At 34.3% G+C, this 19,296-nt stretch overlaps 1 protein-coding gene across 1 annotated transcript in view; it reads left to right on the top strand.

Moving 5' to 3' along the window:
• Nucleotides 1-19,296, top strand: part of LOC118187092 (uncharacterized) — a 55,086-nt gene that overhangs the window by 18,289 nt on the left and 17,501 nt on the right. The window contains exons 4-5 of the mRNA XM_035357282.2: nucleotides 6,159-6,465; nucleotides 14,333-17,334. Of these exons, the coding sequence (XP_035213173.1) occupies nucleotides 6,159-6,465; nucleotides 14,333-17,334 (3,309 nt within the window). The remainder of the gene's footprint in view (nucleotides 1-6,158; nucleotides 6,466-14,332; nucleotides 17,335-19,296) is intronic.

The raw sequence follows: 19,296 nt of genomic DNA, 5'->3' as shown, positions 1-19,296 counted from the left end.
CAGAAAACTGAAATATCAAATAGTACACTTTTCACTGAAACCTAAGACATAATTGTGATGACTTCGTGGTTTAACAAGGCACCATTTAGCAAGACGAAACAAACATTTATTAAATATATAATTCAAAGCATAATATAATAGTTACTCAGAGCAGTACGTCGCTCCTACTGCGTAGTACAATCTACTACCTTCCTCTTCCGAGGCTAACATGCAACTCCTAATAAATACATTAACCCTTCTCGAAGAAGAGCTACCTGCGCCAAGCATGCTCTGTTGATCGCCAAACAGTCGCCAGATATCACACCCCCGTCGTAAGATTGTTGTTGATATTATTTACAAATCAATCAGCAATCTGGAAACTAAAATCTAGCAACTGTTTGCGATCAACGTGAAATAGAAAAAAAAAACTACATATACTTTTATACATTCTATCCTAATTTTCAAATCTCAATTACTATAGACATACCTCAATTTACTACATAAACATAGATAACACATTTTTATATATAAACATAGATAAATCATTTTTAACTTCACTTGTTCCGAACCTTATTATTATTGTAACAATTTATCAATTCTTAATTCAAAGAAACCAAGTTGATATTTTCTTTTATAAACATGTTAAAATATACCCTAGTATTATTCCAATGATGACAGTAAAATTATTAAGTTTCTTATATATATATATAAAATTATATTCTTAACATTCCTTTTAATTAATGATGCTGCAGCATGATTTAAATCCTTGGGAAACAAATATCTAAATTTACCACTTACCTCGAATATTTGTTATCCAATAATTTCTCTATCTATTTCAAATTACATAAACATCTTATTTGCACAAAATTGTAAAATGATTATGAAAAGCAAAGAAAACTATCTAATTATTAACTATACAAAATGTTCGTGAAGATGAACAGTAAATTAATGTTCAAAGTTCACAAGTGGGAAGTCTGGATAATGCATCCGCGTTTGACAGTTTTTTTTCCAGGGCAATGTTCTATTTCGAGATTATATTTCTGCAAAGCTATGGCCCATCGTTGTAATTTGGACGATTGCGGAGCATTTCTCACTATAAAGGCTAGAGGATTATGATCAGTCACAATTTTCACCGATGAACCGAATATCCAAGGTTCAAACTTCTTCAGTGCCCATACTATAGCATAAGCTTCACGCTCTATAGTCGGCCAGCTCTGTTGAGGTTTCGATAATTTCTTGCTCGCGTAGCAGATGGGAAATTGCTTCTCTCCCCTTTGCTGTGACAAACATGCACCTATTCCGATTTGGGATGCATCAGAATGAATGACAAACGGATCCTGCAGTGTTGGGGTGATCAGCTCCGTTGACATCGCTAATCGTTCCTTCAGTTGTTGAAATGTTGACTCATGAATTTCTTTCACGAAATCAGCATCTTCGATGTATTCCTTGCTATTCTGGAGTTTGTGTTTCAGTTCTACCAGCTTCAAATCTGGGGATGCTTCTTCGCCAATTTCCAATAGAACTGTTACTAAATCCTCTTTCTTTGCGTTTTTGAACATTTTCTTCTATTTTCCTTTAGAATCAAGCCTTTCAAACTCTCGATTAAATAATTCTCACGTTTTTACTCTCTTTTGCAAATGAACACTTCTTTCGTTAGTTAGGCTTAACTTTACGCCTCTTCCGTTTTCAACGCTCTAAGCTTCTAACCTCTCTGGTTTTCTCGAAAGAGAGCGTGTTGTGATGACTTCGTGGTTTAACAAGGCACCATTTAGCAAGACGAAACAAACATTTATTAAATATATAATTCAAATCATAATATAATAGTTACTCAGAGCAGTATGTCGCTCCTACCGCGTAGTACAATCTACTACCTTCCTCTTCCGAGGCTAACATGCAACTCCTAATAAATACATTAACCCTTCTCGAAGAAGAGCTACCTGCGCCAAGCATGCTCTGTTGATCGCCAAACAGTCGCCAGATATCACAATAATAAGTCCTTCTCTCACTTACAAAGAAATATAAGGATTACTTATCAGCTATACGAGTTTATTGTCTCTTAACATTCAACAAAGAACAGTGGAAAACAAGTATGATATTAAAAATACTCGAAAGCAAAACCAAAAATATCTAGGGAGAAACATCTTTACACCTTCCTGTTTGATTAGTTTCTACATGAATATACAACCTGTGCTGACATTACAGACTGTGAAACATTAAAATGGGCTGCATCTCAAAATGTTCTTTAAATGCAAATATAATCATATCACTGTGGCTCAGCACGACAGTGGAGAACACTGTACAATATCTCATCGAAGAAAGTATAAAAGCTTTCAGATAACATAAACACGAAGTATAAACAACTCGCTTTACGAATTCTTTTAAATAATAAAGGAGATTAATGCGATTTTACTCCATTTTCAACAATGTACATTTATACTGTTGATCAGGAATGATTTTAGTTTCGTTATTTTTTTCCATAATTAATTTAATTTCTGTCACTTGTCTTCATTTGCCAAACCCTTAACAGTTACATTTGATAAACAGTTACTTTTCTTATCCTTTTTTTTTTTTTTTTTTTTGTTCAGTTCCATATTTTGTGCATTTCAGCATCTGATGTTACAATAAATTAATTTCCCGTTTTCTTACAATTGTTTGCTTACCATAATTTCAAAATTTATGCTTACGATTTCAGTCTATTGGATGTAGTGTAGATTTAGGTTTATGGGTATAGATTCAGTTTGTAATATCAGCGTTAATACCCAGCGCCAGTATTAATGTTAATTGCCAAATTTCCAGGGCCATTGCTTATTGCCAACCCCAGATTAATTATAAGACCAGATGTTTTTAGAATACTTTTGAGTCGTAATTGACTTTAAAACACAAACTCACAGATGATATGACAAAATTGCCTTGACAAGAATTATCGCATTATCTCACAAAATAAATTCTCTAAACAAAAACATAATCTCGAATATCGGTATTGTTCAATCTTCAAATTACTATTCATTCTCAAAATGGCTGGCTGTATGTATCCTCTTCGGTTGCTTGAATTTCCTCAGTATTGAATTATATGCAGCTACTCAGACTTTTCAACGGCTCATGATCTATACATTGGGTGACCTTAAATTTTGCTAAGTATATTTAAATGATGCATTAAATTTCAGTGAAACTAAACAGTACACGAAATTCGCATTCTCTAAGTTTTCTTGAATACCTGAATGTACAAGGTTTCCTATAAGTCTGTAAATATTTTTTTTAATTCATAAAAATTGAAGGATGGGATAGAATTGAACACGGTTTGCAAAAACGTTATTCTCGTGAAGGGGATTTTGGGGGGGGGGGGATAAAGAAAAAATTGTCAAAACTTTAGTCGACAGAGACACTGTACAATAGATTTCATCGATATAGGGCACAAATCACGCATTTCAAGGAAAATTATATTTATTTGCATGCAGGCAAATGTTTGAAAGCATATATGCCATCCCCACAAACTACACTTTGCAAGCGAGTTACAACACCATTAACTTCAGCATGTAGCATATCCGAATGGATGTAAGAGATTTCGTGATGAATGGCGTCCTTTAACTGCACCAAAAAAGATGGGCTACACTCTGAACTTGACATAACTCCAAAGCCATACATCCCGTTGTTCAGTCCTGTGATCGACGGGAATTCTCATTCCTACGATGACGGCTAATTAACCGCTCGTCGGTGAAAATTCTTCTTAGGAATGTCTTCACTTCAGTTTTGATATAGGAAGTTGTCTCCTCTTGCATAAACGTCACTGTGTCAGGGACATTATGGTCCAGTAAATGAGATATCACTTTCTCCTGCAGCAGTTGCAAGTAGCGTTTTGCAGTAATTGAGCTGTTCTCCCAGCCAACTTTTGCACAGCGCTCTTGAAACAAAAAGGGCCCACAATAATGGACGCAATGAAACCACACTAAACAGTTAAAAGCGGTGAATGTAGAGGCTCCTCAATATAGGCACGTTGGTTCTCCTTTGCCCAGATTAAGGAAATGTTGAAACCAGATTAGAAAGGTTATGGGTGTTGATTGTTCCATGCAAGTAAAAATGAGCCTCACCTGTCCTCGAGATATTGAGAACCATTGTGGATCGTCATCGATTTTCGACAAAGCCCAATTTGGGAATTCATATCGCTTTATTTTGTCATTTAATAAGAGCTGGTGAACTGATTATAACTTGTAGGGGTACAATTTTAAAACATTGTGGAGGATGCGGATTACCGATGTTTTTCGGTGTACCAGTGTTCCAAGCTACTTCTCATGTGCTACTTACTGCACCGGTTGATTGTAACTTTAGAGGGTCAATCTGCAAAGCCACATCGGAAAAACGGGTCTCTGATAAACTTGGTGCACAACTACGAAGGCGATGACACAAACTTCCCGTTTCTTCGAAAGTCGTACCAGGAAAGTCAGTCCGGCAAAAGTGATCGTACCTGAACCCTTGTTCCATCCTTTCTGTGTCCAAAACCTTCGTAAAGCTTCAGACTTCGCTTCTTGACTGAGGTAAAACAGCTTCACTAATAACGCTTTATTCACTAATGTCAGCATCACAATTAAACCTTTAAGTACCAGCAAGTAGGGGTAAAAGACATAAATGAGTTGTTAATCATAAAACCTATAATTTATAGAACTCTTATTTACATATTTCTTGTTACTGCGTCTGTGCGATTCCCGCTATTGACGAAAATTTTAACTATTTTTTTCCTTCATCCAAAAAACAAAAATCCCCCTTCAAGAAAATAACGTTTCCACAAACCGCGTTCAATTCCTCCGATTTTTACGAATTTTTAAAATATTTACAGACTTATGGGATATCTTGTATATTATCCTACAGGGTCTACACTACTTCCAATGCTAATTCCTTACACCATACAGACAAACAGGTTACTTATCGCTCTGTCTTATCTTCTAAAGTACAGTAACCACAAACTCAGATGACGGCTTAAAATAAACCATTTTATTTATCGCCAGCCTGACGGTTACACAAAACTTAAAAATATAACACAGCACAATCTCTGAACAATAACTCAACTCGGCGCTTTTACACGTGAACTAATTTGCGTCCTAGTGAGAGTGGACGAAAAGAGAAGTGATAATAAATACAAAATCAAATGCTAACTGTATTCATGAACATAAAATCTTACAACCTTATAATTAATGTTTCAAAATGCACTTTTAGAATATCTGAAATCTCGTTTTTAGAATATTTAATTTTTAAAGAAGGAAGTTAGATCTCTTTTACTTAACAGATGAGTTTATCTTAAATTTCCCTCGAACCGAAACAATTAAAGATCTTAGAAGTTTTCTCTAAGCTTTTAAACTTTTTTCGCAGTTTCATACCACATGCGACACATAAAAAGTGGTGTTTCGTCACTTTAAAAGTAACGAAGAAAAAGGACACTAGTGAAAACAAAAAGATGTATTAAAGCCAGGAAAAAGTTCAAAACTGATATGAAAGCATTTATATGGAATACAGTATTTTGAGTATGTCCGAAAATTAATTTCGCAATATATACAGCAATATATACATACTCCGACCATACTCTGTTCAGACAATTGAATGGAAACCCCAAACCTTGCATTTTATTCTTAAAACTTTTCACCTCTGAAACACAAACGCAGGTACAGAACACAGATGCATCTGCTACAGAATTACTTTCAGTGTACGCATTAACCAAATAATTCCGATATTTCCTAGAAGTTGAAAAAAAAAACATTTTATTCATTGATCACAAAACTTTACCTTACACACTTTTTTACCCAATTAAAAAGGAATATAAGCACACAGATATTTATAGAATAGAAGTAAGCAAAGTTCGATTCATCTTATATGAGACATAAAATTTATTGGGCTCCTATGAGACTGGGAATATTTTTTCAATGCTGTGAATTGAGCAGTTGAATATGACTTTTATAACTATAAAAAGTTAATTAAAAAATTAGCGATCGGTTAAGAAGTCCGCTGTTACCTACCATTTTCTAGACTTGTTTACAAATTCAAAATAGATCATTGTTTATATTTGTAAAAATAAATCGTTTAACATATGTAAAATGGCAATGTTTAAAGTTACAATTATCATCGGTTTTCAGACTCTTTCGCGGCGCAAACAAATACTTAAAATCAACTGACTTCACTTTTTTTTTAAATTTCAGAGCCATAAGTTTCCTACAGATATCTATGAGTATGGATTCGAATCCCAGAGAATGGATGTCAGTCAATCAAGTGCCAAATTACCTCTAGAGACTCGAAAAGTCAGCACTTCTCTGTCAGCTGAAAGATCACAAAGCCTTCCAGAGACTCTCGTTTCCGAAACTCTCAGAGCAAAAGAAGTTGAACAAGCTTCCAAGTTCATAAAACGCATGTTCATAGATGAGAGTGAAGAAGAGGAAGATGATCAACCTTCTAAATCCATAAAAGATGTATTTAAAGAAGAAGACGAATCGCAGCTTAGAGTTTCAGGTAATGTGCAGTATCTGGAAATTTCCTTTTTTGTGAAAATTATCTTCATGAATTATCTTTCCTTTCATGAATTATTTTGATTGAACAGTCAATTAAGATTTATAAAAATATGTGAAATAATAAAATTAAGTTTAGTTTAATATGTAGTACAACCGGAGAAAAATGCAAATTGTAAGAAGCATTTTAGTTTTATTTATATTCTTCGCGTTTATCAATCTTTACGTTGCACATTACGTATAATTCGGTGGTTTTTTTCAGTTATTTTAAGGCATTTATCTACAGTGCTGATGTTTATTTCCATTCTGGTATTATATGCATATTATAAGAGTAATACTAACATGCATCGCTCAAACACATCTTTACACCTCAAAATTTCTTTCCTTTCTCTAATTGATCAGATTTGCTCCTCCTTGGACAGTTCTTATAAATCAGATTGCTGCATCCTCTGCCCGGATTTTCAGCTCCGTTTAGATGTTGAGGTTGGCTTACACGTTCTTCTCTGTTAATGCAGAATTGCTATTTATCGACCTCTAGCAGTGTTACTTCGCTTTGCTCGGATGGCCCGCGAAAACAAAATGGCTGTCAAATAGTAATGCATTTGTTCTCAAACATAAGTGACATTGGTTTTTGCTTACGCATAAGGCGGTGAGAAAAATTCACAGTTTTCGTAAAGCATATGAAATAAAATACTCTGGAAAACAATGCAGATCAAGAAAGGGATAGTTCAGATAAAAATAGGCATTTTTAACCACGCTTTGTTATGAAAAGAAGGCATAAATATTACGATGGCAGACGTAAACAGGCAAGCAATTTTCAGGGCTTGAACATTCAAAAAAGTTACAGAACACTGATGCTTTGCAGGAATATTATACAGCTATCTCCAGTCTGCACCAGATTTTCGAGCAGGACATAAAAATGTGCAACTAAAAATAATAACTTCCTAAATCGTGCAAAAATGTATTGCCATCTCTTACGTTTTTAACAAATGTAAACAAAATCAAAATATTCTTAAAGAGTTTTCTGCATCTGAAGTTCCCATTATTTCCGTCAGATCCCATTATTTCCGTCATTTGCATTTGACGGAATATATGAGTTGATTTTCAGTTCATCTTCAGTTGTATTTTCAGCTTCTTCCTTTGATTGTTCTCGCATATATTATTATCATGTATTCCATTTGGGTCTGCTAGTTTCTATTTGGGTGTTAAAAATTATAATACTTATATTTTATTTCTTTCAATCTAAAATGGCATCGATTCTAGGAATCACCCCTAAATTTCATTCCAACCAACAAAGAAAATGGCTGAGATTTTAAGAAAATAAAATGAATGAACTTAAGCACTAAAATACACCTAGCAAATATTTCTTTTAATAATCGACTTTTCTTTATTAACAACAATAGTATTTCAGTTTAAACTAGTAATTTGAAAATTTTTATACTGTAATTATGTTTTTGTTACTTATGGTTTTATTGGGAAGATCAGTCCAAACATATAAAACATCTCAAGTATCACGCAAGAACAATGATATATAATAAAAAAAATTTAAGGTAAGAACCAGAACAAATGAACATGGGAACAAAAGCAAAAAGTTAAAAATTTAAACAACAAGGAAAGGAACATAAGAGATATAGTCTTTACAAGAAATTTATGAAAGTTTTGGGATTCCAGTATAGTTTGCATATCTCACCACGTTTCTGAGATTCTTTATGTAGTTCTGGGCATAAAAGAAGATGCTCTGCATTCATGATGCCCGAATTACAAATCTGACATATATTAAATGGAAGGATGCCAATTTTATTAAGATGATTTGCCATACAATCGTGGCCTATTTGCAATCTTAAGTTTGCCACAGCCTCTTTACAGGGTTTTTGACAACATTTTTCCATGTATCTTGAATGCTTGCCCAGGACTTGCCTGTTGATTTTGCTGTCTGGTCAGATTTAAGCGTATCCATTAATTTCGCAAAAATATGCTGTTTAAGTGACTCTGGTTTGCTGTCTTGTGGCTCAAGCATTCTTCTCTTAGCTAGTGAATCTGCCTTTTCGTTACGGTCGATACCTACATGTGAAGGGATCTATTGAAAATGATTGCCTTGTATTTATATAGAAAGTTCAAGGTTTGTCGTATTTCTGAGATAATCTGAGTATCTGTGTCATGATTTATAACTACAGCCTGCATGGCTGCTTTGGAATCGACTAGAATAACTGCTTTAGAGAAACAATCGATCTTTATTTGAGGTTTTCTAGAGCTAGTGAGATTGCAAGGATCTTTGCATCCAAATTCGACATGAAGTGTCCCAAAGAAGTACATTGGGAAAAGGGTTTACTGTATACACCAACTCCAAAGTCTTGTATTTTAGAGAAAACAGAGAAACTAATTCTATCTCACAGCGAAATCGCTACAAATCAATCACAGCATTAAGTAAACAAACATTTCGCTAGAACTACAGCTACTACTGAGATGAGTTGTTTGTTCTCGGCTTTTATAAACTTTATAATTAATTTCTCGAATATACTGGAAACATCTATAAATATCTGTATTCTTGTGGATGGCAACAGCAATTACGAGATATTTATTTATTAGGTATTAAATGCACGCGCTGTTCTATTTTTAATCTTCCAACGCAGCGGTCTTTTCAAAAATCGTCTACGTTGCTAAGGCAACATGAAGCAAATCTAATTACAATTCTAAATAAAAAAACTAAATAAATAAATAACTATGAAATCCGTAACAATATGAATTAAGTAATAATTAGTAATAAAGCAAAGTGCATGCGCATGCATGCACCAATATATCGTACAAAACTATGATTGGAAAACTGAGACCATGAGTTCGGCCACATTCGGCTATCGGGGGATGCGTACAAGTTCTGAGTGCACGTGTTCCCCAAAAGCCGAAGGTAGCTGAACGCAAGCTACTCACACACATTTGTAGTAGTGTAGTGTGTGTGTCAGCTCGCTGTGAGTAATCTAACAACACTGAATAAATTATCGTTAATTACTTAGCAGTAAACATTTCATTTTTTTCTTCGTCGATATGTTATTTTATTGTTATATATTATTATTTGCCGATATATTGGCCGGGCCGCAAAAATATTTGTTGTGGCCCGCATGAGGCCCGCGGGCCGCGAGTTTGACATCCTTGCTCTAGTTCATTCAAGTTCAGGGGATTGTTCGTGTAACATACATAATGTGTTTGCTTTTGAACCCGGGAAGAATTATCAGTGTTTAACATACTAAATATTCAGCCACTTGCGAACTCGATGTTGCTTAAAATACGCTTGTTCATTTTTACTTGTAGTTCCTACTAACATTTACTCATCTGCATCTATTTATTTTACATTCGTTTTGATTCTCACTTTATCTGTCTCTTCTTACATTATTTGATATTCGTTTTACGTTTCATCTTCGGCCTACCATTTTAAATTCACCAGTTGTCATACGTAATTTTCTGTAATGAAAATACGATTCTAAAATTCACTGTTGTACTGTTACACAAATGTAAATATTCCTTGATTTATTTGTACTGGTTAGCTATATAATATATACTCAAGGGTTAGAAAAACTGGTACACTGGTATAGTACTTGGTAGGCCCATCACAAGAGCAAAGGACTGCAAAAATACGATTGGGCGTGGACTTCACGAACTTCTGGAAATATGCTGCAAGCAAAGCACACCATAGTTCCTAAAAACCCGCTCCACAATCCGGATGTATCTCGAGATCTTAGATTTCTCTCTTCGATAACTCACTGCATGGCATCCCTAAAAGGATCAAGTTATCCCTTTTATCAGGTTCAAATCTGGAAACCCGAATGGGAATGGCAAACTCCAAACTCAGATAAATGCTCCTGCAACCATAATGTGATGTCTCGGTACTTGTGCAAAAGTGCATTATTTGATGGAACAGGCCTAATCCAATACCATGAATTCAGGACATGGACGGATATGAATCGTCGAGGAAGAACACATACTGTTGACCATTCACTGACGTATGTAGATGTACCCAAGGGTCTCAATTTATTTTCAAGTAAACAAACAATGTACCATAACGAAGCCACTACGAAAAACTGACAAACATTCCGTTAACAAATGGGATCTTTGGCTTCATATGCAGATTACAGGTGAAAGCATTTCGGACGAAAACGTCACGGAGAAGACAACGCAAGGCAAAAACGGCGTTGTACAAAACATCATGGGAGAAAAGAAAGCAAGCAGAAAACCTCTTGGTAAAAAACATCGTCGTCGAAAATAAAACGGTTCAAAAAGTCGCAGTTTAAAATAATTGTCGTCGAAAATATCGTAGTATAAATAAGGCACCTACAAATCAACGCAGGACCATAACGTCGCAGACATGCTTTTTCAGGCTATAAAAGGGCAATTTCAGGCATTTTCACATAATCATTTGTGAGCGCAAGGAAGAATGAGAACTTCCATATTTCGTATTTTTGAATTAACTAATAATTTTTAGCTGAAAAAAAAGAAGGAAAATTAAGCATTCAAAAACTGAAAATGAGTAGAAAACAAATGGAAAAATTACCAATTAACTTAAAATTCCATTGAAAAACTTAAAGAGTTTTTTAATTTTCATAAAAAACTTATTGAAAAGATTATAAATAAAACTTTATAAAAGAAATTAATTAATTTATGATATTATTAATTACCAATGTAAGTTCAAATCTCTATTAATTACTAATTTCATTTTATAATGCTTAGTTTTCCTTCTTATTTTTTCAGCAAAAATTCACTTGATTCAGAACTATGAAATATAAAAGTAAAAATATTCCTCATGTCTTCTTGCTCTCACAGATCATTATTCGTATATGCATTTACAAATTTAAAGCCTTAAAAACATACCTCTGCGATTTTATTCTTATGCGATGAATTGTAGGTTCTCTATCGTACCACTTTCAACGAAAATGTTAATAAACTGGGAAGTTTTTGAACCGCTTTATTTTCGATGATGATATTTTGTACGAAATGCTTTTATAACTGCGATATTTTCTCCTTGCTTTCTTTTCTGCCACCATGTTTTGCCCGGCGACATTTTTGCTTTGCGTTGTTTTCTTCTAGACGTTTTCTTCCGTGATGTTTTCGCATACATATGGTACACAAACATACATACGCGCTACACACACATTTTTTTATCTACTTGATACAGCTGGAAATGCGGCTCGTCAGATCACGCTACTTGTATCCAATCATCAGATGTTTAATACAGTGCCTAAGAAGACGCATAGGTTTATGTCGTACAGTCATCAAACGAACTCGAGTTAGCCGTCAGCTCTTAAAAGTCCATACCTTCACAGTACATTGCACAATCCGGACGCTAAACCTTATTCAGGCTTCTGCACTGAACTCTGATGCTATCTGAGAGTCTTGCACGCTTGTCAGGTGTGTCAGTTGAAGTCATTGATGGTCACGTTCACCCATAAACTTAATGCTTTACCGGAATTCTCGGTACACCTTTACAATGGTATCTATGAAAGTATGAACTTTTCCACTTCCGAAATGCTCTAGTCCAGTGGTTCTCTACGTTTTGACTAACGCGTACCATCTAAACAAAAATTGAAAAGTTTAGTACCACCACTTTAAAGTACTACTCCCACCACCACTCTTGAACAAAGCTCAGATCGCATAAATTTACGATTGTTAGAGGAAAAACTCAATCAGGATGTTGGGGGTTTTAATTTTTTATTTTAGTTAAAAATACTTTACTTCTTTGCGTACCACCAGTGGTACGCGTATCACCGGTTGAGAACCCCTGCTCTAGTCTATCTTACGAGTGCTAACTATGACACTACGTTGAAAATCACTTTTAGAAATTATGAGTAGTCATTTTCATGCCTTTAACAGCTTTGATAGCTGGCAGGGATGTTTATCACTTTATATCATACAAACTGGCGGACTTAGGCATACTGAATATATGCCGACGTGGCGTTGATATGTATTTTGCATAAGCTCTTCGATATAAATTTTTTCTGGCACATGAGTGTATTTTAAACATGTAAGACATCTTACATTTACATTTATTCTTACATTTAACCAATGTAAGAAACTTTCTACTTCTTGCCGCGCTCCTTCCTAGCATAATTTAAAGCATGGCCGGCTAGCAATCGGAAGGTCCGGAGTTCGAGTTCCAGCGAGGGCATTGTTGATTCTTTATGTTTCCCGGGTTAGAAAAGTTCTATATGTCTCTACAAGTGCTGTCGGAGCTAAAATATGGCATTCGTTATATATATATAATTCGTTATCATCTGGGTTTGGCGACTGATTCCCCTCCTCTCCAACCATCCTTCAAATGCGTGAGAATGTAAGGAATTTTCTCTTTCCTTATCGCGTACCTTTGTGGCATAATTCAAAGTACTTCGAGCGAGCAATCGAAAGATGTGGAGTTCAAATTCCGGCGAGAACATCGCTTATTCTTTACGTTTCTTGCTTTGAAATAAACCTGATGACTTTAGAACAGCACATGTTTTGCCTCTCTACTTATATTTATAAGTAGCCTCATATATTCCTGTTTAATTTTATCTTAATTTTTAATCGCATTTTCTGTAATGAGAACGTTTTCTTCACTTTCCTATATTGAGAAAGCTTTCCTAACTATATATTGTCGGTACCAAGACAAAAAAACCACATATCTGCATTTTTCGATTTCCACATTACAGTCATTCTAGATTTTTCGAATATTGTACAAATATGCTAAAACGGAGAGATGTATATTCTTTTCAGAAACAAGATTCGAATTTTCTCCTCCCAAATCGAAGCGCAAATCATATCTTTAAATGCGTTTTTCTCCGAACAGTTTAGTTTTGGAGATACAGTGCTTGCGTGGCTCCGAATGATGTCTGTTCAGCTGCGTGGTCTTAATTTCAAACTAGCAGTCAGCCTCCGCTAACTACTAATATGGTCACGATAGCATTATTAAAAGAATGAAGTTTGAATATATAGATATACGTATTTGTTCATTTGTTTTCATTAAAAATACACATGTATTTCTTATTTGTTATTCTTCTCTCCCTAATTTTCGATGGACTGTAATCAATACATTTATGTACTGCACACACATTAATATTTCAACTTTTGCATTGGATAGAGTATCTATTAAAGATTAAATATTAAAGCAGGAGATATAATAGTTTTAGAAATAATAAAATAAACCGAATACCTTCGACAGGAAAGTTAAATAATGTCAAACCGTTTTACTCATTTTACCTAAACCTTGATGGACATATGCCCATATCTTTAATTATCATATCTTTAAATTAGAATACATATTCTAATTCAAAGATTTTTCTGCTTTTGTCTAAGAATACGAAAAATTGTTCGAAGCACATCTGTCAATTTATCAAATAATTTCTTTTCAAAATTTGCAAAAGATTAATATTTAAAAATTAATTATTTCTGGTTTTTTTATTTAATTTAAGAAAACAGAAAATAGTATTTTCCCTCTACAAAATTAGATCTATACTGCTGCAGCATCTTTTAATAATTATGAATCAAAGGAAAATTACAGGTTTCAACAGCCATGTTTCTGCTACATTTTACACCTTTACACTTAAGTACTTTAATGCGTAAACTCTAATAATTTTAAATAACATTCTCCAAAGAAGCATGGCTTGGGGGAATGTATAATACTTATAATATACAGAGAGCATGTATTACGCTTATCTAACATTACAGGCGATAATTTATTATAATCTGTTAACTTCAAAATAATAATCAATAAAATGTACAAGTGAGGAATCAGATCTAAATGCAAAATTTACTCCAGGCTTTTTATTATTATTATTATTATTTTCCTAGTAAACTGTCTAAAAAATTTGCAAACTTAAAACTCTTATTTATGACTTTTATTTTAATTTATTTAGATGATAATGAAGAGGCAATGGAAATTACTCCCGAAGATTTGCATTATGATTCTCAAAGGATACAAAATATTCCAAAGTCAGAATTTTTGAATAAAAATGCTGGAATATATAAAACATATTCAAATCTTCATTCAGAAAAATACGACAATGTATGGCTGGCTAGTGAAAAGCAGCAAGAAAAAATTACCTCACCAAAAGAAGTATCCGCTGATGAAGAGGCAAATGCAAAACAAGTAGCCAATAAACAAGAAACTGACGGGAAAATTAAAGACACTACGAAAAATAACAAAACTAAACGGCGAAAAGTACTTCGGGTTAAAAAGCGACCAGGATTTAAGAATAAAAACAATCAAACAAAACCTGAATCAAAAATACTTAAAGAACAAAATCAAACCAATATGAATATTAATATGGAACGAAAGGACAAAGAGGAAAATCGTTTAAAATCTGATAGACCAATATTAAACTTCCTGAAATCTCACCAGCCAATAGAAAAAGAGACATTACCAGAAACCAACCTTTCCGCAGAATTGCCTAATACGACTATAAAAGTTAAAAGACTTGAAAAAGAGTCTGCTATTGATTTCCACAGCGAGCTTGGAAACAAACAGCAAACCCATCGTGAAATAAATTCACCGGAGCAAAGTACTTCAAAAGAACGTAAGGATTATGTGGTTACATTTTTACGTAGAATTGGTGAAAAACTGCTCAGTGATTACAAACCTGTCAAACAAAGTTCCAAACCCGAGTGGGTGTCGATGTATAAAACTGAAGATGGAGAAGCCAACAACAATTATTATGTACAAAGTTTTAATTATAGGGGTGACCAAAATAAAGAAGCGAAAGATATGATAAAACTGATACAGTGGACATCTCTTAGAAACGAACCACAAAAGAAAGTTTTCGATTCGTCAGAAAAGAAAACACCTTTTCAGAAAAATAGAAATTTCCAAACACATGATGCACGAAGCTATTCATCTGAAAAAATTTTGAGATCTAATTCTGAAACAGGGAAAAGTCCAGTTAAATGGAACAAAGTAACTAATTATAAACTACTAGAAGCTGGTAAAAAGGATTTGGAAGGTATTCACGAAAAACAGATGGAGAAAAAAATAGTTCGCAAAGTATTCCCTGAAAACGATAGAGCTAAATTAGACGTGGCTTCGATTAGTTTCAAAAAGAAATCTACAAGTCAAAATAGAAAACCTCATTGGCAACCAGGAGAGCCTGTACATATCTCAGGACTTAAGCCGTTGAAAAAGAAAATACAATATGATGAAAATGTTTCCGAAAGAGAAAATTATGAAGACCCTTATCTAGATAATCAAGAATCTGATAATAACAGTTTTCTACAAAACAAAGAGGAAAGTCTGCTTTTAAAATCAAAGAATGGTGAACCAGCATTCTCTCATTATGACCAAAATTTAAAAAGCATTACTAGGAAATCAGCGCCCAGCTACTCAACAGGTAACGAAAATGGCAAGTATTTTGTTCATGTGTTTAGAAGAATGGGAGAAGTAAGTAAAGAAGATTTTGATATTAACAGTGATGAAATCCCTGAAGGTGATGGCTATGTATCATCTATGAAATTAAGTTGGGATGAAGATGATACGAATGCCCAAATAGAAAGAGCCATCGATAGCTGGCCTAAGGTCAGCAAAACATTCACGAGAGAAAAAGACTTTTTTACGAGAGTAGATGAAAGCATTAAAACTTTAGAAGATGCGAACGAAAAAGCTCGTGGAGGATCTAGCTCTACAGAGGATGATGAATACCATTCAGAAAATGAAGAGTATACATACAGAAAAAAGAGATCTACTGAGAAAACACATGACCCCTATATAAAGACACATTTTACAATGGGAAAAAGCAAAACTTCATTTCAGTCTACTTTATCTAGCAATCAAACTAATCCAATATTTTTGGACAAACATCAGAAACCTGTTGCAGGCAGCAGGCTTTCTGGAAATGCAGCACACATCACTCCAGCGCAAACACATTACCGTAATGCTGCTCGACAATCAGAATTAAATGATGACAAAGGGAGAAATGCTGGAAATTTTCGAACTTATTACCATAAACCGGAATATGAAAAGAAAATGAGAAAACTTGCAAAAGAATTCCATATAAAGAAAAGCACTGAAGCATCTCCCTTCGATGAATACGCAAAACCAGTTCGGGAATTAAAAAATTATCAAATATTTCATTCCTACAAAGAACCGAAAAGAGATCAAAAACCTAAATCCCAAATTGAAACATTTTACAATGTTAAGAATATAGACACGAAGCAAGACCGTAGAATATTTGATAAAACTAATATGAAAAGTTTGCAACGTTTAAAACCAAGCTACAGTAACTTGCAACGAAATAATAACGGGCATCAAAGGTTAACAGATAATACAGAAACAGAAGTTGTTCAGTCTTCGGCTGATATCAATAAATTCTTCTTTAAGAAAGGAGAAAGCAGCAAAGAAACTCGAGATGCAAAATCAAAGGGCACCTTTAACAAACCAAATGAACGCAAGACATTGGCTGAAATGAGTTCTGATAAAATATTGATGGAAGCCAATACGAATGAACCAGTAATCAAGACATTTTTTCGTAAAAGTGGTCAAGCGGCTATACCTGATGGAAAAAAGTCATTTTCTGAATACGATGGGACTAGAAATAAACAATCCGACATGGAGAAACTGAATGATGAAGAAGAACATGATGAATATACAGCAGAGAACGCGGATGCCGAAAGTGATTCTCGCTATTCTCCAAATGATGGTATACTCCTGCCACATGACGACCAAAACGACTTCCCCAAAAATTCTATAACTTATCGCAAAGAATCGAAAGCAAAGCCTGTGTTTCGTTTCGAAAGCGATGACTGGAAACATTCATTTAGTTCTCCTGAAGAGCCTGAATATCCAAGGTTGCATTCCATACCCAAAACACACTTCACGTGCAAAGAAAAGTCAACAGGCTATTATGCAGATCCCGAAACAGGATGCCAGGTAAGTTGTATCAAAAATAATTTTAAATAGATGTTATTGACTTCACAAAATTACGTCAGGTTCTTTTTCAGGTCAGGTGAAAATCGTAAGTAATAAATACTTTTTCACAAATATTAATTTATTCAAACAAAAAACTCGACCTGTTTATTAATTCAATAGTCTAATTACAGCCATGTATATTGTTGTAACTTAAAATGGAATCATTTTTGCATCATGTCAGATAATCTAATAAAAGCAAACATATTTAATACTAAGAAACTAAAGAAAATGTCTTTGTCAAGATATTACCTAAAGGTTTCATTCTGAGTGAATTTAACTAATGTTATATACAAGTTAATTTAACCAAGATTAGAAGAAAGTAAAGACAAAACTAAATACAAGTGGATTAAAAGCCGCATTTTATTTTCTTCGTTCATTTATTCGAAATACTGTATGAATTGTTATAAAAGATATGCGAAATGCATTCAACGTGAACTATAAGTTTAAAAAAATCGTTAAGAATATGATTTATGTATAAAGATTCGGGTTAAGCTTATCCTCAACTAATAGTCGTACCCTCATGTACCAGGTTAAGAAATAACTGAACTGGGTAAAATCTCAGATTTCAGCAGTTTGTGTCACGCGATATCAATTCTTAAAAATACCCTGTTAAACGAAAGTTTCTTGAAGTTTTAAATATTCTTCATGAGTCAATTAGTCCGAGAAAAAAAAAAAGTCCAACCTCATAAGGGAAAATTTACAAAAAATAATGTATGTAATTTTTGAATGCAAATTTCAAAATACTTTTTTAGTCAGCAAAAAATGTATGTATATGGGTTTTAAATTCCCCTTTGTAGAAATGATAAAATTCAGTTTCTTTTTACTCATATCTAGCATATATTAGTTTTTATTCCGCTCCAGAGATCAACGATATGAAACGTTTCTTCGGATGAAAATGAAATTTCACAATCATACAATCTTAAATCATACAATTTGAATGGTTAACCATTTAAAAAAGCGTCTGCATGCATACGAATTTCAAACTGAGAAAAAGGCATCATTATTTTATAACTAGATCGGATAGAAAAATTCTTATATTTATTCTTATATTAAACTCTTATATTACTTTAAATATACAGCTTTACAGTGAATCGCGGATTTTATAGAATCAGAAATTTAAAACAAAACGAATTGGTGCTACTATATTTTCTCTCTGCCCTAGAAAATGTTCGTGCTGCTGATTGTATAGCATCAGTCGATGAAATACACGTTTTGCAAAAAAAAAAAAAAAAAAAAAAAAAAACAAAGCACCATGAAGGAAGTGGTTGTTTTTTATGAAACTAAATACGTGTATAGCTCATACACAGATAATAAAATGATTAAAAAAATCAAGGTCATAGTACGTGTTCACGACTCACAATCACCCACTGAGTGTTCAAATTAGTAGTTGGTCGAACCGCCCCTGGCGGCAATGCGCGCTTGAATTCGTCAGGGCAACGAATGGTAGAGGTTCCTAATGTCATCCTGCGACACATTCTGCCAGGCATTCATCAGTTGTCGCTCCAGATCTGCGATATTTTGTGGTGCCCGAATCTGGCGGCCTACCATGCCCCAGACATGCTCAATTGGTGAAAGGTCTGGTGACCTTGCTGGCCAAGAAAGAATATCAACCGCGCGGAGACAGTCCAGAGATATGCGAGCGGTATGTGGCCTGGCATTATCTTGTTGAAAAATTGCCCCAGGATAACGTGCCATGAAGGGTAATGCAACCGGCCGCAGGATGGTATCACATATCGTTGAGCTGTTAAAGATGCACGGAGGATGACTAAAGATGACTTGCTGTCATAAGAAATAGCGCCCCACACCATCACACCAGGGGTTATGGCTGTATGCCTTTGTAAAACAAAGGCTGATTGGGACCGCTGGCCCGTCCTCTCCAGACACGAACACGGTGGTTATCTGCTTCAAGAGTGAAGCGGGATT

The sequence above is a fragment of the Stegodyphus dumicola genome, chromosome 4 (assembly GCF_044657685.1).
Source record: "Stegodyphus dumicola isolate Sdum_Otavi_A_Nest chromosome 4, ASM4465768v1".
Classification (NCBI taxonomy): Eukaryota; Metazoa; Arthropoda; class Arachnida; order Araneae; family Eresidae; genus Stegodyphus; species Stegodyphus dumicola.
Note: the sequence above shows the minus strand (reverse complement) of the source record. Positions and strands in the feature narration are given on the sequence as shown.